The sequence below is a fragment of the Lissotriton vulgaris genome, chromosome 4_1 (assembly GCF_964263255.1).
Source record: "Lissotriton vulgaris chromosome 4_1, aLisVul1.2, whole genome shotgun sequence".
In the NCBI taxonomy this organism is placed as follows: domain Eukaryota; kingdom Metazoa; phylum Chordata; class Amphibia; order Caudata; family Salamandridae; genus Lissotriton; species Lissotriton vulgaris.
In genome coordinates, this window is record NC_141691.1 from 1,523,416,244 (window position 1) to 1,523,442,744 (window position 26,501).

General features: G+C 42.1%; 1 protein-coding gene across 1 annotated transcript in view; it reads right to left on the reverse strand.

The window, feature by feature from the left end:
* LOC147724186 (kinesin-like protein KIF20A) overlaps positions 1-26,501 on the reverse strand; it is a 434,630-nt gene that overhangs the window by 48,071 nt on the left and 360,058 nt on the right. Inside the window, exon 14 of the mRNA XM_086966965.1 lies at positions 15,537-15,702. Within this exon, the coding sequence (XP_086823091.1) occupies positions 15,537-15,702 (166 nt within the window). The remainder of the gene's footprint in view (positions 1-15,536; positions 15,703-26,501) is intronic.

Genomic DNA, 26,501 nt, shown 5'->3' on the forward strand with positions numbered 1-26,501 from the left:
TTGGGGGGGGATCTTGACAATTTCCCAAGCTGCTGGACTCTGAAATAGGAAAACAACCACATGGGTGAGGAGACAAATTGAAATTGGTCAACCACAATTCAGAAGGCAACCCCAGCCTCAAGGGCCTCCTGGCTGATGTATTTAAATTACTCTAGGTCCCTCTGTTCCAAACTCCCACAACTGTTTCAGCCAAAAAGAGGCATGCTATTATGAGCATGACAAACATTCATCATCTACAATACTTAATCCAGTTAATACTCCACTCAGGATGTTAGGGCACTTATAAATATATTTAATGGACATTCCATAATAATTCAATAAAATATACAAAATACACAATTTTAAAAAACAAAAAGTATCTTAAAACCTATGTGTATCACAATTTTACAAGTTCATTATATCTCCAATTACCTGGAAAGGAATACGATGAGACAATTACATTTGTCTTATGGCTGCTAATTTGAAATAATAGACAGCACCCTGCAGGGAAATAAATGTCCTGTCTTTGTGTTGCTAGTCTTTGCCAAATGTAACCACACTTCCAGCGTTGACGCATTTCAGTGGAATAACCGCAATAATGCCACCTTCTTCAGGACAAGAATTTTTGATTTAATCCTCTCCTTTGCATAATTTCAAATAACACATATAATTGATTCTTCAAACCCCGGTGTCTAAGCACTCAGTAGAATACCTCTTCAAAAAACGTTGATGATTAACAAATAATTCAATATGATCAGTGCAAAAGCACTCAGTTGAATGAGACTCCAATAAAACTTGATTGCTTAACAAGTAATTCAATATTCTCTATTTCACAGGCCCTTAGGAATGAATGGGAAACTTTTCCTTAATTGCGAATCGCGATTTGCGATCTGAAATTAAGGAATCTGAATTAATATTGCGATTCCTACATACATTCCATTTTGCGAGTCCTTAATAGCGATTCGCAAAAAATCGCTATTTTGGACTCGCAAAATGTTTTTTTTATACATAGGCCCCTAAATCTCCTTTACAACTGGCTAGTTAGGGTAACACCCATACCTGAAGCCCTGGTAATATGTTCATTTGGAGCAGAGGAGTCTGTATCAAGGTACCGGGTGAAAAAGTAGTCTCAGATTGCAACCGGTCTCTGATGCCAGTACCTAATTTGGCAAACCGTTCTGTTGTACTAATAGGCCAGTTAAATAAATGAATGTGGAGAGTGGGTTGCAGTCCAACCTACCCAATTCATAAAAGCAGGTAAACTGTGGTTTACTCCGACTTGTCACAATAACAGGGGTGGTGACTGCAAGAGTCCGAAGACTCCCATCCCAGTGAAAGTAGGTGAAACCATCGAATAATTTGTGTAGAGACTGTATCTCCTCATGAAGCACTGTAAGTATTATTAATTTAACGAGGAGTTAGCTACATGCCTCAGAGTAATATATAGAGGTCTGTCAGAAACCTTTCTACAACAAATACTGAAGAAAACTCTGAGCTTAGAGCAAGTCCCCATGGCTGCTAGAGCTGAAGAACGTGCTAATCGACATGCAGCCAACATGGAAGCCAGAGGTGCCCAGAGTGCGTCAGCCCTGAACATGAAAATTAATCCAAAGCATTAAGCTGAGGGACACAAAACAATGTGCTTCAGATGAGCATTGTTTTTTCCACACGATGATAGAAATGTGTCCAATGGTGGGACATCTAACAGCTGTGGCAAAATTAAACCATTTTTTGATGGTTTGCAAGGCAAAGGGAAAAGTAAGTGCAAACAAAACAGGTGATGGACAGAATGTGGATCAATGTCACACATTCAACCCAGTCCAAAGATCTGGGCCCAAATCCATCGTTTTTTTGCACTCCACACCACCCTGGGTTAGACAATGGCGATATGCAAATCAGCTCTGACCCTGTGCCCCATGGGAACAGTCCAGTCCGAACTACAAAAGCCAGGTCCTTCCCAGAACGGAATCAAGCATCCGAGGACCGGACCGGTTTCGAGGTAACACCTCTCATCAGCCCGGCTAGCTTGACTCCAGTGGTGTGGAGTGCCTGGGACCCACGTCTGAGCATCCCCAGCGCACTTATGGCGGCAATTGCAAACAAAACAGGTGATGGACAGAATGTGGATCAATGTCACACATTCAACCCAGTCCAAAGATCTGGGCCCAAATCCATCGTTTTTTTGCACTCCACACCACCCTGGGTTAGACAATGGCGATATGCAAATCAGCTCTGACCCTGTGCCCCATGGGAACAGTCCAGTCCGAACTACAAAAGCCATGTCCTTCCCAGAACGGAATCAAGCATCCGAGGACCGGACCGGTTTCGAGGTAACACCTCTCATCAGCCCGGCTAGCTTGACTCCAGTGGTGTGGAGTGCCTGGGACCCACGTCTGAGCATCCCCAGCGCACTTATGGCGGCAATTGCAAACAAAACAGGTGATGGACAGAATGTGGATCAATGTCACACATTTAACCCAGTCCAAAGATCTGGGCCCAAATCCATCGTAGGACATGGCTTTTGTAGTTCGGACTGGACTGTTCCCATGGGGCACAGGGTCAGAGCTGATTTGCATATCGCCATTGTCTAACCCGGGGTGGTGTGGATGCAAACAAATGATGGATTTGGGCCCAGATCTTCGGACTGGGTTGAGTGTGTGACATTGATCCACATTCGGTCCATCACCTGTTGTTTTTGCAGATTCCGCCCTAAGTGCGCTGGGGATGCCCAGACGTGGGTCCCAGGCACTCCACACCACTGGAGTCAAGCTAGCCGGGCTGATGAGAGGTGTTACCTCGAAACCGGTCCGGTCCTCGGATGCTTGATTCCGTTCTGGGAAGGACATGGCTTTTGTAGTTCGGACTGGACTGTTCCCATGGGGCACAGGGTCAGAGCTGATTTGCATATCGCCATTGTCTAACCCGGGGTGGTGTGGAGTGCAAAAAAACGATGGATTTGGGCCCAGATCTTCGGACTGGGTTGAGTGTGTGACATTGATCCACATTCGGTCCATCACCTGTTGTTTTTGCAGATTCCGCCCTAAGTGCGCTGGGGATGCCCAGACGTGGGTCCCAGGCACTCCACACCACTGGAGTCAAGCTAGCCGGGCTAATGAGAGGTGTTACCTCGAAACCGGTCCGGTCCTCGGATGCTTGATTCCGTTCTGGGAAGGACATGGCTTTTGTAGTTCGGACTGGACTGTTCCCATGGGGCACAGGGTCAGAGCTGATTTGCATATCGCCATTGTCTAACCCGGGGTGGTGTGGAGTGCAAAAAAACGATGGATTTGGGCCCAGATCTTCGGACTGGGTTGAGTGTGTGACATTGATCCACATTCGGTCCATCACCTGTTGTTTTTGCAGATTCCTCCCTAAGTGCGCTGGGGATGCCCAGACGTGGGTCCCAGGCACTCCACACCACTGGAGTCAAGCTAGCCGGGCTGATGAGAGGTGTTACCTCGAAACCGGTCCGGTCCTCGGATGCTTGATTCCGTTCTGGGAAGGACATGGCTTTTGTAGTTCGGACTGGACTGTTCCCATGGGGCACAGGGTCAGAGCTGATTTGCATATCGCCATTGTCTAACCCGGGGTGGTGTGGAGTGCAAAAAAACGATGGATTTGGGCCCAGATCTTCGGACTGGGTTGAGTGTGTGACATTGATCCACATTCGGTCCATCACCTGTTGTTTTTGGGAAAAGTAAGTGCATCACGGCCTGAAGACAAAATGGCCGAATGAGTGCTGCATCAACAATATTCAATGAGCTCCCACAAGATCGAGTGGTCCCACCAACTGAGGCAAATCAACACCAAACTAATTGATCAATTATGAAAATCATCATGAAAGAGTTGCTCTTTGTCAGTTTCAAGTGAAAGTGACAATGATAACTGTGAAATATCAATGTTTACTTCAGAGACCCATGCACATGTGAGACTAGTCAAATGTGAGAAAAATCACAGAAAGATTACTCTGAAGATAAATGATTGTTTGATACCTTTTTTTATTGATAGCAGTGCCTCGATCAATATTATGCCTGAGGAGAAATATTGTGAATAGTCTCCATCACCACAACTTACGTAATTGAAAAACTAAAGTATATACCTAGGCTACATCAACAACTTTAAAAGCAAAGGTTCTACACAAGTAAAAGGTTGTACAAGCGCATATTCATGAAATTCCATGTACAGCTCTAAGTGCTTGTCTGCTCAGTTTTAAGACTGCTGCTGATATGGGACTGATATCAGTGAATTACAAAATAAATGTTCATCATGAAATATGAAGTCAATTTCCTTCATTATTCCGTGGGTTAGGAAAGTTCAAGGCTATGAAAGTTCAGTTGCATATACATGAGGCTTTTATCCTATTGCACAAACACACCGACAAACTTAATTTCACTTGCAAGAAGCTGTTGAAAGGGAATTTAATTCATTGCTCAAACACAATATCAATGAAAACTCCACTGATCCAATGCCCTGGGTTTCTCCGATAGAAGTATTCCCTAAATAAATACAGTGAAGCAGTTGTAGGCATTTGCATAGACATGCGGCATGCCAGCAAGGCAATGAGACAGATTCTCATCCAGGACGCCACACTACTGATATGATAACTCAATTGTATTGTGCAAAGTTTTTCACTAACCTTAAACATAGGATATCAACAGTTAGAACTTCAATTTCAGCTACATTATAACATTTTGTACACACATTTGTCTGTTTAGCTGTAAGTGACTGAGTTTTGGTTTACCATCTGCTGCAGAACGTTTCCAAGATGTTATTCGACATATCATACAGTCTGTTGTAAATGCTTTTAACTATAGTGACAACATATTAGTCTTCGGAGCTACTCAGAAAGAGCAGGACAAAGCTCTCTTGCAAGTATGTCATTTGTTAAACGATGCTGGTTTGACTTTGAATGCTGAAGAATGTGAGCGGTGTGGAGCAGTGGCCAGAGGAGATGACTCCAGAGCGCAGGGCTCTTGGTTCGATCCCCGCCACAGACAGCAGCTCCGCATCATGTGACTCTGGACAATAGCTCAGTTAATCTCCACGACGGCCCCAAGCACCTTGAGACTCTCAGGGCTGATTAGTTCACGCTTTATAAGTCCCGGACTTTAAAATGTGAATTTCTTAAGTTAAAATTGAAATTCTTTGGCCATATCTTTTCTGATGGGGCTATACCATCGAACACAGATAAAGTACATGCGCTATCTACTGCTAATCCCCCACAGGACATTTCTAGGTTACGTTCATTCCTTGGAATGGCCAGTTATTGTTCTAGATACATAACAGACTTTGCCATGGTCAATGCACCGTTACGAGAATTGACAAAAAAAATGTGGTGTTTCAGTGGTAACAAGAATGTGAGGGAAGTTTCAAGAGAATCAAGAAAGCCATTAAAAATGTCACTGAAATAGCCTACTTTGATCCCAAACTTCAGACATAGGGTGTAGTAAACGCTAGCCCTGTCGAATTAGGCACGATTCTTGCACAGCACAATGGACAGCCAAAGGCATATTGTGGTTTACGCCAGTAAAAGCTAGTCACAAACTGAGCATGCTTATTCACAACCTGAGAAAGAAAGCTTGGTAGTGGTAGGGGCTTGTGAATTCTTCCATGTGTTCTTATTTGGCAAGCCTTTCACAACAGTGACTGATCATCAATCGCTAATGAAAATATTTGGCCCACCCTAAAGCCAAGATGCCAACTTGTATTGAATGCTGGGGTCTGAGAATACAACTACACAGTTCTTCACTAATACAGGGAAAGATAAAAATCCTGCTGATTATTTTTCAAGATTGTAATTACGTTGCTCTGGTACCACAACTAAGATGGCTGAAGCCTACATACACTTCATTGGAAAATTGAGCACACCTACTGCCATCTCATTAGAACAAATTGTCACTGCCACGTGTCAAGATAGTGACATGCTTACATTGAAAGACTTTATTGCAAGGGAGTAGCTAGAAAATCAAACTAACTCCCACTTTGATCCATCCCTCGAACGCAGTCCGGTGAACAAAAAGAGTAAACTATACCCACTCTTGATGAGGTTCCTTAATCAGCCTTCTTTCCATTTATTCCTCCATATTTTAAGCCCGTCTTGCATCCATCTATCTTTTCATGTTTCCCCCATACATCCATCCTTTCACCATTTCATCTATCTACCCTCTCATCTTTAGTCTTGCATCCAGCCTTCTACTAACACTTTCAACCATTCCCCCATACTTTTACCCATTTATCCATCCATTCGTTTTCACCATCCACCGATTCACCCACCTTTTATCAATCCACCAATTCATCCATTTACCCTTCTACCCAGCCGTCTATTCATCCATCCACTGATTCATCCAGCCTTTCATCATTTCAGACACTTTTTCACACACACGTGTAAATCTTGTTTTCCCCTTCCATCCATCAGCCTTTTTATCCTTGCATTCACCCTTTCATCCACAGGTCCGTCCTAATTGTAATATATCCTTCATTTTGCTCTTTCTTCTAAACCTCTCTCCCACTCTTTCTTCATTGCTGTTTTGTCTTTTAATTTCTTTGCTATGGTTAACTCCTGATCAATGTGTTACTCATCATTTTCCCTTACTCTTGATATTTTAATAGATTTTGTCTGTAGAGCTGCAGCCAGGACAGGTTCATAAATAACTATAACTAAACAGGCAGGAAGTTGGGAGCCATAATTAATATGATGCTACTTGGAAAAGCAAATTCCCTTAATACAGTACAAAGAAGAGATTTACGCACAAAAAGAAATATGGGAATAACTTACAACAGGAATGAACGAGCGAAGCAAAAAAGGTAATAAAAGCAAATTTCTTTATAACAACTCGGAAATCACCATCCCCTTGATTATGTATGGAGCCAAAAAGAACACTTATAAACGTTTTTTTATAAGAAAACATTTTTTTTAATGTTTTAGAAAACATTGGAAAATACTGAGAGAAATAAAAATAAATAAATAAATTGCACTGAAAGTCACAATGAGAAACAGAAAAAAGGAAAGCCTATACATGGGGTACTGAATCGGTATTTAGAAGGGGCGCCACTACAAACCTCTTCCAAATAGTGATTTGTGAACTTTTTCCAAATTAGAACTTTGTAAAACTTTACCACCTTCTAAATGGGTTTATTAATTAGAGAAAACATTTAGAGGTCACAAACCAACAAACTTTGCAAATGGTATAGGTGACAACTAATAAAATGTTTTGGCACATCTGACCACTTGATTCCAGTGAAAAGCACTTTTGGTTTCGAGTTTTTAAAATATGGGATCTGGACAGGGATTAAAAAATATATTTTTTATTAGGCTTTACAGTTTTGTTACAATACAACATAAAAAGATACAGAAATAAATTATACAGTTACGGGTGATTCTCATTATTTCAGTCAATACTTACACAATGTGATATCATTAGGTCGTGCAACTACCGGAATTTCCACTTCCTTCTAAAGTGAATATTTCTATATATAATATGCATTGTATCATTAGAAGCATCCATAATGCCTCCACCATGTCCCTCATGCTTTCCAAAGCTTGCTGTCATGGTCTCTGCTTTCATAAGGGGATTCTTTACGCTTTATGGAGAGGCATTTGTGCCCTGGATAGATCTTTAAGCAGAACCTCTAGCAGCTATCGGTGTGAAGAGAATATTGTTTAATAGGTCCAAACTGGGTGAAAGGATGAGAAAAGGCAAAACTGGCCACTTCCCTAATGCAATTATCCAAGGCGAATGAACCTTTGGCTTGCTGGATCAGATTATTTGGTAAAATGCTTCTTTTGGCTAGACTGTTGAGAACCTCTTATCACAACATGATATTGATATTCTTATGTTAATTGTGGGCCATTAGTTTACAATACAGAGGTTGAATGTGCACATTTCAAGAATGTAGACTGCATTTCACGTTCAATATAAACTGGGCATAGTCCACTATATTCCCAGTGTGTCACTGGGCAATTAGTACTCTTGCAAGACATAATCTGCATATATACGTCAATGTATATTAGAACATTATAATGGCTGGTATAAGCCCGGAGCTCCAACATTCCAATGTTTCTTTGTTCACAGCGCTGGCTTTGAACAAAGGCTTCAGAGAGCTTGAGGGGATAAGCCTTGTTTTATTTGTTAGAATATTCTACCCTCTAGTGGCAGAATATTCTAATAGCCTTACAGACCTTCGTAGCTGGGCTATACCGGATATTAAAGTTTCGATCCCTTGTTAAAGGGCCTCGCCTTCGGCTCGGGCCGTTAACGCTGGAGCGGGCCTTTAATAGCTTGTGTAGCCATCTACAGCAGGCTATAAGGCTATATTAGAATGTTGGTATGACAATTGTAGGACTTTATCAAGTTCCTGATGCACAATCTCAGTCTCTGAATACATTTGAGGAAGATATCCTATGTTGGAGTACACTATCCCTATCCTTCCAGGGCAGTGCTGCTCTATTTAAATCTCTTAGCTGAGATTTGTATAGATTCTACAGAACATTGCACATGGAATCCCACAGTCCCATTTAAAATAACTGATGCAAAACTTAGTGCACTACTGTGGGGCAATATAACCTGCGGATCACTCTTCTTAAATTATATAGATATTTACATGAGGGGATGTTCCAGACCATACACAGGTGGGCATTAATGGCCAACTGAATTGAGAGTGGTAAACGATTGGGGGCCTCCTTTCCCATGGCAGAACCTGCACCTAAGATAGATTGTATGTCCATGTGCATTTTCCATGTAGTGTAAAAGGTATTGACATTTGAAACATGCAACATAGTGATCTAAACATGGGGAACTGTGATGGAATTGGTGGGCTTGATGGATACATTTAAAAGACAAACCCCCATATCAGTCGGACTATCCTTAAGGAAGTTTCAAAGATGGAAGTAAGTCAGAAATGGGACACAATTTCATTTAGGCAAAGTGTTAGCGAGCATTTGTCTACATCCATCAAGTCCTAGGTGCTCACAACTTGGACTGGTGTGCAATAAAAAACTACCACCCGGTTAAGAAACAGAACATTGACAAATGATTTAATGGACGGGTAGTTTCCAAAATCTAAGGTAGTTTGCTTTGTAACATGCAAAGCCCCTTACAAGTTTTAGAGAAAAGTGAGCTGGTGACCTATATGCACTAAACAATGAATAACAAGATGTGGCTCTTCTGCACACAAGAAGTGGCTATTAAATGTTATTTGTTTAATTGGTAAGTTCTTGGACTGCTCTGCCTCACCGCCCTGGGTGTTAAGCACTAAATGGGATACTTTGCCCCCAGTTTGGGGACTTGCAGTACGGGTTCAGGGGTCCAGGACACCAGAAGCATAATAATTCAATTCCTACAGTTGGGGCCTCTGTGTGCAATGGGTCCCTCTGACATCAATTTCTTAAAACTCCCTAAAACATGAAAACTAAGTCTGTGACTTTTGTAGATACATTTTACACATTTCATGTTGACTGCAAGAATAAACCTTGGGGATGTTTGGTTCTTTGCTGAAAGTCTTGTTCTCAACCTCTCAGTCTGCTCTCTTTGGATTGACCAAATTATTTGCTTTACACCATCCTGTTCTCCTTCCAGCGTTTCCACCTGTCATAGGTTGAATGCTTCTGGGACTTGAGAATGACATTGGCCTCGCTCTATCTGGTTTTCTAAAGTTCTCCACAGGGTAAAAATAGGTTTTCACATTTCCTCCAGATTCTCAGGCCACATAAGATCTCCTTGACACTACCTCTATTTGTTTTACTTTTTTTTTACAAATCTGTTTTTTACACATTAAACAGGCAATGTAGCAATGAGAAGAAGTAGTACATTTTGCAGCATGAAGATATGTTCCAATGTATAGTGTTTCAAACGTCATAATAGGGGACCGTTATTCCCACCCAGATCACAAAATGAATAGTGCAGCAGTTGAATCCAAGCGTTCATGGTTCCGGAGCTCATGCTGGGTCATCAAGGAAGGAGCACATACATCACCCCGATAGGTATTCCATATTCCCCATATTTTATTCCACTAGTTAGGGCAACCCCTACTTTCATACACCAATTTCTCTGCCAACATGCACCAATCCATATCATGCCTCCAGTCACTCAGCCGAGACGCCAATTCAGCCCTCAACATCCTTGCAATGTTTCACTTTGCCACCCTCAATCCCAGTGTCACCAATGTCTGGTTCATTCTAGAGGGATCAGTCTCTCCCCATAAATTTAAGAAATGCCACTTCACAGAATTGTCCATGCGGCTCTTGCAATGTAATTTAAGCAAGATACCACTGATTCTCAGAAGCTTTGACTCACCGGGCAAATCTACAGCATATGGAAAAACGTGCCCACCTCACTACAGATTCTACTGCAGAGCACTGCAAGTCACCCTGCCCATCTGTACCACCATAGTGCATGCATAGTAACAGCAGTGTCAGATCTTTAGCTGGACCAGGCAGAACTTTGATCTTATAGCCACCCCCCAAGAGGACAGCAAGGCATCAGGCCATTTATCATCTTCAAATTCTCCTGGTTCTCGCTCCCATTTCTCCCTCAGACAAGTCAAGGTATCTGGTAGGTTATATTCTCTCTGTACACCAGCTGACAGGATCACTCTTTTCTGTCTGCACAGATATTCCCATCAGGTTCCATTCATCAAACCCTCAGTGTGTAGCTAGAGTGCTCAATTCAGCAGTGTTCCAAAAGGGCATGGCCTCGTGATCCAACCCCTTCAGTCCAATGCATCCAGGGTTGTGTGCTAGAGGGCGAGCATAACTGCAGCAGGAGATCAATTTGCAGTGTTCATGCAAACAAGGATTTAGTGTAATACAGTATTCATGTCTGGTCCAGGTCTTAAACTCAATCTCTGCACCCTAGCGTAAAAAAGAGAAGTGGGTGGCCTCTGGGCCAGCCAATAGATGGCAAGTGAAGGTCTCATTATCACTGGTCCCCAGAGTCTTGTGTTTTGTCCGAGGACATGGAGCTCCATCATTGTTTTCCTGGTTTTGACAATGTTCAGCCCTGTCAACCACTCTCCATCCATCCAACTAATCCTAAACCTCAGTGGATGTAGTAAAGTACCAAGTCTTTCGGTCCGCTATCTCCTGCAGCTTTGCTGGGAAGGTCATTGAATATTTTATTTCAAGATCTCTAAGGGACCATTTGACCTCAAGGAAAGTGCAGCGCAACCTTTAAACTCAAAATGTGAAGTCCAGTAAATGTAAATGTAAATGTACAGGAATTTATATAGCGCAAATCACTGAGCGGTTTCTAAGCGCTTGCTTAGGGAACCCGTCCTGGTATTCCCCTGTGAGATAACCCTGGCAGGGTATTCGCAAGGTGAAAGCCAGGCATCCCACCAAGAGGGGTCGTTGTGGAGATTAAGCAAGCTATTGCCCAGAGTCGCAGAGTGTGAACCCGTGAATCGAGTAGGCACCGGAGCGAGAATTGTCGAGTCCATGGACATTTTTAGGACTCAAGACCCCACCAAGCCGGGAATTGAACCCTGGTCCCGGGCTGACCTCTGCTTCCAGGTCTGCCTCCTCTAACCAGTGAGCCACACTTCTCCAGTAAGTAAGTGATCATAGATTTTCATACTTTAAAAGAGGTGCAGTGCGTGGAGTCTGCAGAATGAAGTCACGGTCACGACATGAAAGATATTATTGGGTGCAAAGGTGCCCCTGGAACACGGTGGGCCGGTTCAACCGAGAAGTAGTTCAAAAAGCACCTAGATTGTAATTGTTTGAGGATAAGATTCTAACCAGGAGGGCAACAGCAGGACCCTCCGTAACTACTTGAACCCCTATTATGCGAACATTGTTTCTTCTAAAGCAACATCCAAAATGTTCTAGTCTAACTAGTCTACACTCCAAAGCAGAAGTGTTTGCTTGCAGGTCTTTGACTTGGCTCTTAAGCACTGTCAATTCTTCCTTGAGAGTGAGTGGTTACTAAGTCTTCTACATCCTTTCCTCTTGGGCCCACATTACTAAGGTCAGCCCTTGTCAGTGCTATTTTGTTAAAGACAGTGATTATATTGTTCTCAGAGGTACTTCGTACACACTGGATCACCACAATTAGGGCTGCCAAGGTGAGCACCTCGTCTACCGGGAGGAACTGAATGGTTGATGCCTGAATGTGGTCAGTCACCTGCATCGATGTGGCGCATCTTCGTGGTGTGTACTTCTCCAGTTTGGTTTGGTGGGCATGTTAGAGCCCCCTTTCGCCCGTCAAGGCTATCAAGTTCCTCCTATGGTGATTAGCCCCCCACGTACTGACCCTACCAGGGAAGATTCTTGGTCTTTTGATGTAACTGAAATCCTTTCTTCAGGCCCAATGGCATGAAAATATTTCTCACCAGATCTATTTTCTTTATCTATTACTGATCCATGTAATAAGCATGCACCAATTATACGCAATTTGTTTCCTTGCTACTCTAAGAACCTGCAGAGGGGAAACAAGTTTGCAAAGTGTGTGAAAGAACTGGGTATTATAACTGCTCTTGTTGCTCTAAAAACGCTTGCCTAACTAAACACCTTTAACCCTTTCGATGCTGATGACGAGCTCAGCTCGTCATGATGCACAGTTGAGCTGTGCTGATGACGAGCTGAGCTCGTCATGAATACAGCCTCAGAGCAATTTCCAGCACAGGGGGGGAAAACACCTAGCAGCCAAGGTGTTAAAGGTCCTATAGTGCTCTGTAGTTTTTTACCAGGCTCTAATATAATTTGTAGCCAAAGATGGTGAAAAATTTGTGAATTAGCAGTTAGGCTCTTTCACTAATTCCCTTAATGCTCTAGATTCTCATAGTCGCAGCTTTCGTCATATTCAAGGCATGAATTTGCATTACCCACTTTACTTGATCAATTAAAAACCAATCCATATCAAGGCAGCACTGCCAACCCGAACCCCTTAGATCTCCCAATAGCCTTTGACAACTTGTCCCACTAATCTCACATTCCATCTCTAGGATATTGAGATTAGATCAAAAGTGCTAAAATAGCTCATTTAGGTCATTCTCCAGTAGCAACTCTGTTCCTTCATTAAATCTTCCTTGACATTGCTCACCTGCAGACCCCTTAGGACTCCTCTCGGAGTCCTGCTCTTTTTAACCTTTATATCACCTTACTTAGGTCTTTCTACTGTTCTCTCTACCTTTTTCATTCTGGGACTAGATATCAAACACAGATCACACCAGTTAGTTCAGGATCCATCTACAGTCTTTGGAAGTGGCAAAGTGGATGAACAAAAAATAAAATCAACTCCAACAGGACAGAAACCTGGTTGTTTGGCAGCACCTCCAACTCCCATGCACTAGCAAAAGCTTAAGTGACACTGAAAAAGAGCTCCTCTCTGCTACTTGTTTACAGACATAATATGGTACAGGTTTATTTTACCAGAGGAATCCCAGCTTTATGCAGAGGAATGTATTCAAGTGGCGCCTAAATCTATAAAAGATCCATTGCTGAAGAAGACCAGAGCAAGTTCAGAGGAGTGGTTGAATCAGGTTGATCTTCATTTTCTGTCTTAAGGATAGGTGATCACCAGTGCATTGGATGATGGTATGGGAATGATAGGTTTCATTTTCTGATGCCCCGCCCACTCATTTACATATGTGAGTTAGCATCATGTGTCTAACTAATGATGTATTTACATGTGCCTTTTTGCGTTACTACTATTCATAGTATTATTCATTTATACGTGTGGTGATGTTCAGTTTTCTTAGCTTGTGTGCCACCATTTTGGATGTTCATCTGTGTGTGCGAGTCGTACTCACTCATCCTCCTCCCGTAGGAATAGGAAAAACCCTAATGCAGCAGTTTTCGTTTCTTAGCTAACTGTGGCCGAAACTAACAAGTTTCTTATCTGTAATGTTCTCATGCTCTGGAGACGCTGAGGCCCGGCTCCGCGGCCTTGGGCAGAGATAACTTAATGTTGCTCTTGCAGGTGCAGATGCCTCTTGTGTGAGACCATTGTTCCCCTCTCTGGGGTTCAGTACTTTTCCAGTATGGGCGTGTTTTACTTTGCTGTACCATGATATAATGTATTACTGTGATGAGATGAGTCAGTCCTCTCGGCGCACTCTTAGGGGTGAGGTCGGACAGGGCCCTCTCATATGGGAGTTTGTGGCCTAATAAAATTACCTTGTTTATTCTTCTCCACTGTCCGGCTGACTTCTTACTGAGTAACTATAGGTGAGTGTGGTAAGTCACTCGGGTGGATTTGAGCCACGCTTATCAGGAAAGAAGGGTATTCAGAGGGCAGATAAAAATGTTGTTCCGTGAGGACCCACGAAGGAATAGGGATTGTGACAAAATATTGAAGTCCCTGCAGTAGCAAGATGCACCATGATGAAGGACCATTTGGTCCAGGTGAAAGTTACATCTGCCTTCGACAGGGTAGGCCTCCTTTAAAGTCCACCAAGCGTCTGGACGCAGCCACTTGGTCATCCTTTCATGGGAAGGACAACTCCTCCCCAAAACCAAAGACCTTTATCTCTGCACTGGGAGCAAATCATACCTCACTACAGGTGGGCTATCAGCTACACGTGACAGTTGGAGTACTTCCAAAAAGGGCTTTGAGGCTTTAGGCAGGAAAAAGGTGATTTGTCTCAAGTATATTTTCCTTATTATTTATATAAATTTTGACTTTACTATTAGATTGGATGTTGTCTAACTATCACGAAGAGCCCTTGAAAAATCTCTCCAGCGGTTACCAAACCGAAATTAGCATTATGAGGTGTAATGATGCAATGCAGTATTTCTCTACGGAAGCAGGCAGCCTTGCCACAGTGTACAAGCATTAGGCTTTTTCACTGTAAGGACATGTGGAACATTAGATTTTGTGAATTTAGCACTCTTAAATACCATGTATGTTGCTTTTAGGGATATTAAGGCCTACATGGAAGAAGGTGAGGGGGACTTCTCATTATTTAAAAGGAAGGCTTAGGCCTGTCAAAAGGATTTCCCTTTTGAGCGGTCAAATTGGCAGTTGTAAACTGTACTGCAAGGCTACAGTGTTAGGCCTGGGGTCACTGCAGTTTGTGGCACGATTGGTGCTGCAGCCCACTGATAGCATTTGACTTGCAGGCCCTGGGGTACATGCTGTACTACATACTAGGAACTTATAGGTAAGTTAAATATGCCAATCAGATGTAAACCAATGTCCTCATGTTTAAAGGGAGAGAACACACACTCCATCATTGGTTTGCAGGGGTAAAGAACACAGATGTCTAGGGCCGACAAAGATAGTCAAGGCAAGAATCTGGGGGAATCCAACGCAAAAGATGGCCATTTACAAATAGTTTGAAGCTTTTAGTTCTGCAGGGAGGGTTCATTAGTAGAAAAACGTTCAAAGAGAATTAAAAAAAAAAAACAAAGTTACAAGCACAAATATACTACTTTTTTCTAACTTTATTTTAAAATACATAGGCGCATCAGAAAAAAGGGCATGATTTCTGAAAAAGTTTAGAAGTATAGCAATACCTTTAAATCATCCTTGTTTTAAATTAGTGCATTTCCAGGTATCAGGGGCTAAAATCAATGGAAAACAAGTGCTGCCAAACTGGACTGAAGGGGAACATACCTTAACTTTTTCTTTTTCTGCTTCAAGCTCCTCCACTGGAACATGACTCTCCTCTATTTCTTCCAATGCACAATTATGTGCATGTTTTTGAATTGCTTTCTTGTACATTTCAAATCGATCTTCAAATTGTTCTTCATACTTCTCCTTCAAGCCCTCACAGCGTTTACTGTAACAATAAACATTAACAGTACAGCACATTTAGAGGAGCTGAGGACGAGACATACATATTCAAAACAAATTAAAGCACTTAAGACCTAGCTGCAATAAAAAAAAAGGCCCATGAGAAGGGAGCTGTAGTGTTGAGGTTGCATGTCAAGTAAGCACTACAGGAAAATGAATAGAAATAAATTCTAAAAGTAAAGGGTATTCCTTAAGCTTGACCACGGTGGTAGGCAAGAAATTGTCATTTAGACTTTCCCCAAGACCAGTGTTTGACAGCTTTCCTCTGAAACATCAAAATCTTTCTTGTAGTTCTGACAAAAAAGCTTGATGTGCGTGTAATGTACCCACCAAAGATACTTAAGACTCCTTAGCACTCTTTAGTACATCAATTATACTAACGTGATTTGGTGGTGTTTATAACTATACAGGCTTTGCATAAGTACATTGGTTTTTGCAAATATATATGCATATTTTTCTGATATTCCATCGTTAAATATACATAGTATACTTCCGATGATACAGAAGGCTTATGGACCCATAATGAGGATATGGAGAAACCATTGATTCCTTTTATCACCGTGCGTCATGGCTATTTGTGTGCAGAGTGATCTTTTATAACAGATAATGCCATTGTGAGTTGCCTATTACCGTGATAACATGCATAACGAAAGAAGTGCTTAGGGTACCTATTCTCCAATTTGACGCTCTTTCTGTGTGGAAGGAAACAGAGGGAATTTTGATTAAGACCAGACCTGACTGTGCTCCAGGCGTCTTAACATTTTAGATTCTCTAGTCTGTGTTAACGTAGGGCATACTTACATTTGTTGAGGTGATATTTCCAACCCTCAAAGGGGTTCTGTTAGGGGACTTTATTCTTTGTTAGTATAATTGATGTACTAAATGTATTTTAATGTACAAAAACACCTTGTAATGATCAAAAATGGTACGTTACATCATCCTTTTTCTTTACCTAACAGCCTTGAGAAAGTCGTGGGTTACATTCCCGTAACGACGAAACACGTGTTGGCTGTGACGTCTCCAGAAATTAAACAACATCAACGACAATCCTGACTAAAAGGATCTGAATTATTTATGAGTGAAAGATTGATGTATGGTGGAAACACTTGTATACTGCTTAAACATAAAATACAAAACGTGTGCTAAGGAGTCTTAAGTATTTTGTGGCCCAAGCCAAACCTAGAAGAGGGAGTGTGGTTCTCTTCTCCTTGTAGCACCGTCCTAAGAAATATCTATCTAGAATCACTTAAGGTGGATATTCCCTTGTGACGCCATAACCTAGAAAAATACCACTAGCCGAGTCTAAGTTCCCACCAAAGATGCCTATCCCTTTTTAGGTCTCGCCTACGCAGCGCCCATGCGCTGCATAGGAGGACACCTTTAAGAAGGAATTCAGTTTTAGGCCCAAAAACGTGCAATGTTTGGGGATTCCCTTGCTGGAGTGAGCTTTGAAATCTGTTTGTAATTAACAGATGGTTCGTGCTCGCTCCTGCAAGGGAAACCAGCGCAGGCCCCCTCCTCTCTCCCCTCCCCCGGCTGCCAGTGCGAGGCGGGCGGGCTTGTTCTGTTTTAGAAACTACTGGCATCTTTGAGCTTTTACATTACATTTTCACAGGTAAAAATAATATTTAAAAAAATAAAGCATTCAAAGGAGCATGATTTGTCTGAGTCACAATCTTTACGGAAACACCGCTCTAAACACGTCTATTGCCATGTTTTGTGGGGAGGGGGTTTACGTTCTTTCATGACAGATGTATTGCGCTGAGCATTTTCAAGTACAAGCTATATTTTGGGATGGCATTTGTGGAAAGTTGCTCCCAATTCTTGCTGAAATGCACTGGCGAGCATGCGCTCTAAAGGGACAGAGTGCAAATGACTATTTGATTTTGAAAAGACAGTCTCATCAGTCTGAAGGAGGGATTTGTCTTTTGCCTTTTGTGCATCCACTGCTGCCTGAGTCTCACCACTCTGAGCCCTAAGCGGTTGGCAGCATGATGGACAGTGTGGGCATCATCTCCGGCACTACCGACCAACTGATCTGCCCCAAATTCCGGAAAGCGTAGCAGAGGGAGGTGAACAAGGATCAGGCAGCCAAAAACAACAAACTTCCCCTCCAAGCAGCCTCTATTGCTATGTTGCTTCAGCAGTCCGTTGTTTCCCCACCCCTCTAATCCCCATATGATTTGACTCGCAGCTAACCTGCTGGGACGGTTTTCTTTTCTCCCTGCCTCTGCACAGCTTCTGCACAGCCTCCGTTATTGCCTTTGGATAGCTCAGGTGGACACCCCTCAACGCTTCTCTAATACATGTTCTTTTCGGTGCGTGTCCAGCACCCGGCTTCTATGATACACTGCTTGAACCTAGACACCTGCTCAGTCGCAGGTGTGCTTAGATTCTTGAAGTGTTCCCTGGTTCCTACATTTCTGTGTTGATACTTATATCAATACCTTTCCTGTGTTGGACTTCACTAATTGCTTGTGCTGCTCTGGAACACACACGGCCGGTGCTGCTGTGTTTACAGTCTCTTGTCTTGCTGCCTTTCATGCGCTGTGTTTATTATTAGCAGTTCCCTTTCTTTTGGCGTATCCATGCTTTTTTATTTCCGAATTCAGATAACACATTTATTGTATTTGTATTTATATAACTCATACTACCCCTGATAATGTTATTCAACAAAAAGAATAAAACAAACGAATGTATTTTAAAAACACGACCACAGTCTTATTATGTTTTATTTCTTTAAATTGTGAATGGGGTTTGTTTCATCAGTTCTTTTACCACCTGGGAGGAGCTGTGGTGGGAGCAACCAACTTTCAAAAAGCGGAACCATGCTGAGATCCCAGCTTTGGGTCACCATCCTGTGATTCTGGGCAAAACTCCTCATGGCTAGAACTAAGTAATTTGCTTGGTATTCGGATTAAGCGCATTAATGCCCACATTAAGTTTGTCCTAAATACCAGTTTAGTAGCGCTTGCCTTCTGTATCTCCATATTCATCACATGTCCACACCCTGCCAGGTCTCCCGTATACATTCATTCTTCTCCTACAATTTGCCACTGTTTCTGCATTCCTATATTATGACATGTACATAAATGGCCTCCAGCCATTCAGAAGGCACAAGTCTGAAATAATAATGTCTCTGCCCCCATGCCACCTGTCTTCAAAAGCCACCAGCCTGACGTGTGAGTGACTTTACAGAAGACCTTTGGGCTCCTGAGTTGAGACGGTCTCTGCCCCAGCCCCACAGCTCTTTCAGAGGCCCCCTTCTGGTACGGAACTGTCAATTTTGTTTACTTTACCTGCTAGTTAAGACCTCATTTTATTGGCACTAAGTAAGCTCGGCATGCTAAGTGCTCCGAAGGCAAATAGCTATCTAAAGGGTTCCCTTCTGATCCAGCTGACACCGACCTACCTGAATGTGAGTTTAATAAACATTAGTGCTAAGTTGCATTATGTATTGAAAGTGGTTTAGGAAGTTATATGTTACCACTTAATATGTAATGGTGCCTTCCATACCCCCATCCCCTCCCCCAACCGCCTGCCTATCAAGCGTGTGTGGGAGGAGAAGCCAATGCATTTCAAATCAATCTGACGCACCTGAATTTCCTGGAGTGTTCTTCATTTCTCGGTTTTTCTTAACTTCCTTTGCAGAATATTTCGTAACCTCAAAATATTGTTACAATGGTGCCAATCCCAGTAAGATAATGCACTGGTTGTGTGATTGCTAAAGAAAACTATGCGCCTATTGTACATCACTGATTCCACTCCCAGTATATGAGCTTTTGTGGTCCATTCAGTACGTAATCCGTACGGGACAGATTCCAAATCTAGCAAGAGAGCCCACAAGGTTAATATACTTTCGGAGAGCATTTCTGATTATCCTGCAGGACACAGGATTCGAACAACACAAGATAGCTCATGAGGTCTGTGTTCCTGTTGCAGAGACCTTCCCTCCTGCAGGACGCAAGGTCCCTTTGCAGTAAGATGTCTCAGCAGGTCTATAAAGCTGCTGCAAATATCTCTCTATATCCAGAAATCTCACACTCCAACTAGATACCCTGGTAAGTTAGTGTGCCTGCTGCAGATGTGCCGTTTGCCTGCAGTTTATGGGTTACAAATCAAGAAATATAACCCTGGAGGTCCATGCAAGTGCTCCAGAAATCTAGGTCTAATGCACACATCTGTTTGAATCATGCATAAGATAGCCATGTGAGTAAAACCCCTGCTGCAAAGATCTTTCAAACATCCAAGTCACAGATTTCAGAGCTATTAACATAGCTTAGTGTGTTCATGCACCTGTTGCACAACAAAAAAAATATGTATCCTATGTGTCACAAACACAGTTACTGGATTTATGCAACAGAGTTAACTAAACTAGGCGGCAAAGAAATATACATTATGTGGCATACTATGCGATTTTAGGCCATATAGGCAACTCACTTTGAGGTATTCGTTATGTATCCATTTTGACATTATACAACATAGATACAAGAGGGACCTCAGTATTACTAAAACACAAAGGATTCCTATGGAAAACAACTATACATAAATGGACCAATTCACTTCACAAAGTTAATCACCAACAATTTGCACCTGCAGCAGACAACTCTCTACAACCCTGCTGATCAATTTTGTTTTACTCACAGTGAGATAGCGCAGTGAGTTAATATATCTGCTGTTGTTGTGTGTAACCTGCATGCCACATATGTTAATACCACTGAGCTAGCTTAGTGGGTACTGTACATACTGCACACCTTTGCATGCAACCAGCGTGCCACAGGTTCCAATACCAGAAAGACTGTTCAGCGAGTCTATGCACCAACAGACATACATGCATTCAGAAAACGTAAGACAGGAAAACATCACAAGATCGAACAGGACTTCCATTTTTTCATGCACAAACTACCTATGTCTCTCTTTCTTCCTGTTTATTTATTCTGTGCAGCTCTTACCTATACCTATCCACCATGCCACATAATTCCACTCCACAAATCCACTCCATCCCACACAATTTCAAAACTAACAATTCCAATTCAAATCCCATAATTCCACACCCCATACATCCAGGCCACTCCAAACCAAAATAAATGGGTAAAAGACATTGTCATTTACACCATCAATTGCTCGAACTCTCGCAAATGCGAGACCTATTGGTATTGCGAATGCTTGTTATAATACAGCTGCAGAAGTTTACAAAACACCTAAGAATCTAAAAGCTATCTAAGAGCTAATTAGGTCAGCACATGCAACCCTCTCATCAAACTATAGGAAACTAGACTCGAATGAACCTTTGGCTAGACCTGCTTCTAACCTTTTCTCTCCCTCATTTTACCATTCTCATAGTAATATAGGGCTCTTTAACATTCACTCGCTTTCTCAACTCGCTCTTGAGATAGACTAATTGCTTCCCTCCATTAGCTGGGCATTCTAGGCCTTACTAAAAAGTACCTTAAAGAATTGAACCATTTTAGGTTAGCTTCCACAAGTCCAGATGATCATGATTTATGAATAAGCTTTTAAGTACTTAAAATTCCAAAACACTATTAAAATTGCAAGGGCCAAAAATATGGACTACTTCGTTAAAGCTTGCCAATAACTACACTACTTGCAAAAAACACAGTTGATGGACAGAATGTAGAACAATGTCATACATTCACCCCAGTACAAGGATCTGGGCCTAAATCCATCGTTTTCTTTGCACTCCACACCACCCTGGGTTAGACACTGGCTATATGCAAATCAGCTCTGACCCTGTGCCTCTTGGGAACAGTCCAGTCCAAACTACCAAGCCATGTCTTTCCCAGACCGGAATCAAGCATCCAGGACCGGTTTCTGGCTATCAGCCTTCTTCAGCCTGGATAGCTTGACTCCAGTGGTGTGGAGAGCCTGGGACTCACGTCTGAGTATACCCAGCACACTCGGGGTGAAAATTGCAAAAAACACAGTTGATGGACAGAATGTAGAGCAATGTCAAACATTCACCCTAGTACAAGGATCTGGGCCTAAATCCATCGTTTTTTCGCACTCCACACCACCCTGGGTTAGACACTGGCTATATGCAAATCAGCTCTGACCCTGTGCCTCATGGGAACAGTCCAGTCCGAACTACCAAGCCATGTCTTTCCCAGACCGGAATCAAGCATCCAAGGACCGGTTTCTGGCTATCAGCCTTCTTCAGCCTGGATAGCTTGACTCCAGTGGTGTGGAGAGCCTGGGACTCACGTCTGAGTATACCAAGCACACTCAGGGTGAAAATTGCAAAAAACACAGTTGATGGACAAAATGTAGAACAAGGTCATACATTCACCCCAGTACAAGGATCTAGGCCTAAATCCATCGTTTTTTTGCACTCCACACCACCCTGGGTTAGACACTGGCTATATGCAAATCAACTCTGACCCTGTGCCTCATGGGAACAGTCCAGTCCGAACTACCAAGCCATGTCTTTCCCAGACCGGAATCAAGCATCCAAGGACCGGTTTCTGGCTATCAGCTTCTTCAGCCTGGATAGCTTGACTCCAGTGGTGTGGAGAGCCTGGGACTCACGTCTGAGTATACCCAGCACACTCAGGGTGAAAATTGCAAAAAACACAGTTGATGGACAGAATGTAGAACAATGTCATACATGATTTATTCAGGCGCCCAGGGACGTGGTCGCCACCTACGGAGCACCCACAACATAAATAATAGCGTGGATAAAAAAACTTTTGAGCTGTGCACTACTCCCAATTCATAAGTTGTGTATCATTTCAAGTCCCCTGGAAGCAGTAGCACGCAGTTATCATCATGAGCAATTATGAGGAAATAACCAAGAGTACAGAAGCAAGAGCAGATACGTTTGCGTTCAAAGACACAGAAGCAGATCGCATTTACGCCTTAATTAGGGAGGAAATATCGCAGGAATCCTCAACCCGGACCAAGGAACAGAACGTTAGACAATTGATCTATCTAACCAAAAGGCAAATAAATCAATAGTTACATGCCAGTACTCTCATAAGATATCACCGAGCCCTACGTATACCTAGAGGCCTAAGGATTTCCCTAAAACCTTCTCTTTGTAAAAGTTTGAAGACTTTTCAGGACAAATGGTTCGCTATTCTCAATAAATATTCTCTTGACCTTATCCTATTTATAATAGAGGGACTATCAGGAATACTGGATGACCTATGAAAAGAAATAACGGATGTTTCAGAGGAATTATCTAAAATGATGACGGAGGAAGAACTCAGAGAAACCTTGGATGATATAAAAGAACAAATGGAAAAACACACAAGGGACATTAACGAAAGAAAAATAAGGAAATTCAAAAGGGACACCCTTGACTATAAGTTAGGGGAAGTGTACACTTGGGCTGACATTTATGCCCGAAAGAGAAGAAACCGCCCTTACTCTCCCAACACTGATACATCTTCTTCAGGAAGTGACATCTCACAAAGAACTCAAAGGCCACAACCCAGTTCCAAACAGCAAGCACCAACTGGCACAGATCAAAGGTCTCAAATGGAAGCAAGAACACAAGAAAATATCACAACTGAGCAACCCACCACAAGCGTTCCACCAACTGTCAATCCTTTTTTAGACCAAGGCCAAGCCCAAAAAGGAGACCCAGGAGAGGAAAGAACAAAAGAAAAAGACAAAGAGAAGGAACACCCCAACACGAGGAGCACGACGATTCTGAAGAAAGACAAGGACAAGAAAAAGACTCAAACTTAAATCAACTGGTTATAAACATCAGTAACTAGCAACCCAGTGAGTATGAACTCAATCTTCTACAAAGAGGCACATCTTCTGTGCCTACGACTACCACTGATATGTTGGAATTGGAGGTGAGTTTTTTCAAGCTCATGCGAAAAATAAGACTGCGTCATTTTTTCGACAACATCCTTCCCCAACAAGATAAGGAACCAGAAGATCAACTACTTGGCCTACGAGCCAGTAGCAACTTCCAAGCCCCAGTCAGCCACAAGACGTTGGATATCTTTGAAAAAATGGTGAAACAAGATCTATCCCGTTTAAAATGTGATAAACCCATCAAAAAAAACATGACTCAAAGGATCTGGATTGCTTAAGGAAACTAGCTTCAAATCGCAATTTAAGGTTCACCAAAGCTGACAAAGGCGGAGCTCTAGTCATCATGAATAACTCCATGTATGAGACAAAAGTGCTAGAACATATTTCAGAGGTAAACACCTACATGCAGTTAAGTGGAAATCCCACAAAGGAATTCTCCAAAATAATAGGAACCATCATTGAAAAAGCATACGAAATGGGCACTATTAATCTCAAGACTAAGAATTTCTTGACCAAACCAAACCCAAAAAGTCCGGTATTCTACATGATACCAAAAATTCATAAGAACCTTATGGACCCTCCTTTACGTCCAATAGTTTCAACAAGAGGAAGCATCCACAAACCCATTGGACAACTTTTAGACAAACACTTGCAACCCACTGTCAGAAGTATGAGAACATACGTCAAAGATACTACCGATTTTTTACTAAAACTGGAGACCGTAACGATAGAGCCGGAAGAAACCCTCATCATGTGCACAGCAGATGTGCGTTCCTTATATACCTCAATACCACATAAACTGGGCATGGAAGCTATAGGGAAAGCTCTACTAAACACAAACTTGAACCTTGACTTACAAACATTTCTGATGGAGCTCATGACTTTTACTTTATACCAAAGTTATTTCAAATACAGAGACGTATGGTATCAACAACTCACAGGAACAGCCATGGGAAATCCGGCGGCGCCGGTATACGCTAACATCTTTATGCAGGAGTATGAAGAAACCAACATGTTCTCGAAAACGGTATGGAAAGACAACACTAAATTCATTGTGCGATACATTGATGATATATTCATTATATGGAAATCCACTAAAGACTCGTTAGACTCAGCCCTTTGTGAATTCAACAACACAGACAGCCGGATCCAACTCTCATGGGATATCTCAGACACCACAGTTACCTTCTTGGATGTAAGAATAACCATCACAGACAGAGGATTTGAAACCAGCATATATCGAAAAGAAACAGATAGAAACAACATGTTGCATTTTGCAAGTTTTCATCAACCCAGCCTCAAGAGACATCTACCATACTCACAGATGACGAGAGTCAAAAGAATTACCTCTGATAGTACAAAAATGAACACAACATTAGAGGAAATGTCAACCAGGTTCTTAAATAGAGGTTACCCGAAAGAAGTTTTGGAGACTGCAAAAAGAAGGGTTGAAGCCATTGAAAGAAAAGAACTCCTAAAACCAACCATGAAAAAGGAGGAAGCTCGGATAGTAGCGGTTTCTAAATATTCGACACAGAGTCGGAACTTCAAGAAAATTATCACAAAACATTGGCAAATGCTAAAACTTGAACCAGATTTTTGTAAATCTTTTGATCAACCACCACTATTCGCTTACACTAGAGCTCAAAACTTGGGAGAAATATTGAAACAACCTCAACCCGTAACCAGAACTTACAAGGGCACAAATCCATGTCTAAATTACGGGAATTGCAATAGTATCATCAAAGGCAATACAATAAATCACCCCATGAAAGGGCACAAGATCAAAGTTAGAGTCAACGCTACATGCGAAACCAAAAATTTAATTTATGCGCTGAAATGCCCATGTGGAAAACTGTACGTTGGCAAAACGGAAAGAAACATAAAGACAAGGCTGACAGAACATAAATCTAACATCCGCACGAAAAATACAAAATCATCAGTAGCCACCCATTTCTTGGAGGCGCAATACAACATCTCCCAACTAAAATTTATGATACTGGAGACGGTGACGAAAATTGAAGGAAGAGACAATACAAAATTCATGCTACAACGAGAGAACTTCTGGATTCACAAATTATGTACTCAGAGTCCCAATGGGCTCAATGAACGAATGGAACTGTCTTGTTATCTGTAACAAAAATTTATATGTGGTTCCTTGATCTGGAACGGGTAACCTGCGATGGCATATTAACTCATTGTTTATGTTAATGGTTTTTATTTTCTTATTTTTCTGATTGTGAATAACAGCATTCACTGTGTAACCTCATCCTCTCACATCACTCACACCTCTCTCCCCTGAGATATAGCACTTCAGACAGATGATCGGTTTTGGACAGCTTAACATGTAGGAGTTCGGTCCCCCGTTTAGCGTTTTTACGACCACAGTTCACTTATAATATATTTTCGTTTCTCTTTGCACCACGTTTATTTTAATTTTTGTTCTGCACCTTAGGGTACAATTAGATTTCGGTAACGTAGGATTAATGTTTGAAAACACGTTATATTATCACTACAGAGACACAGTTTTGAACAGGTAGTATTTTGTTGTAGTCTATGGTCACGTGATCGGAACTTTGACCAATGGCGAAGATCATCGTCCGATTATATGTAGAATGGAGTAAACACTAGGGTGCTTGTAGTTTGGCGGGAAGAAGGAGACGAAGACGCTGCTACACTAGAGTAAAGGTCAGTTACATCAACAGAAAGTGAGGTAGACCTAACGTTAGCGTTTTTACTAAGGAGCTTACAGGATACATTGTTTTTCTTTTATCATTTCCGTAGCACATTGAGCTTGGATTGAGATCCTTTTACGAGCCAATCATTGGTGCAAACGTGACACGTAAGTGTTGATCTAAGAGATGGTATCTGGTAGACGTTGACACAGGCATATAAGGTTGTTTTAGGGTGTGAGCGGTAACACACACACAGGTTTAGTTTTTTCGACATTTGCATAGTATTGAATATTGTATCGTTTTCTTGGAGACACACACA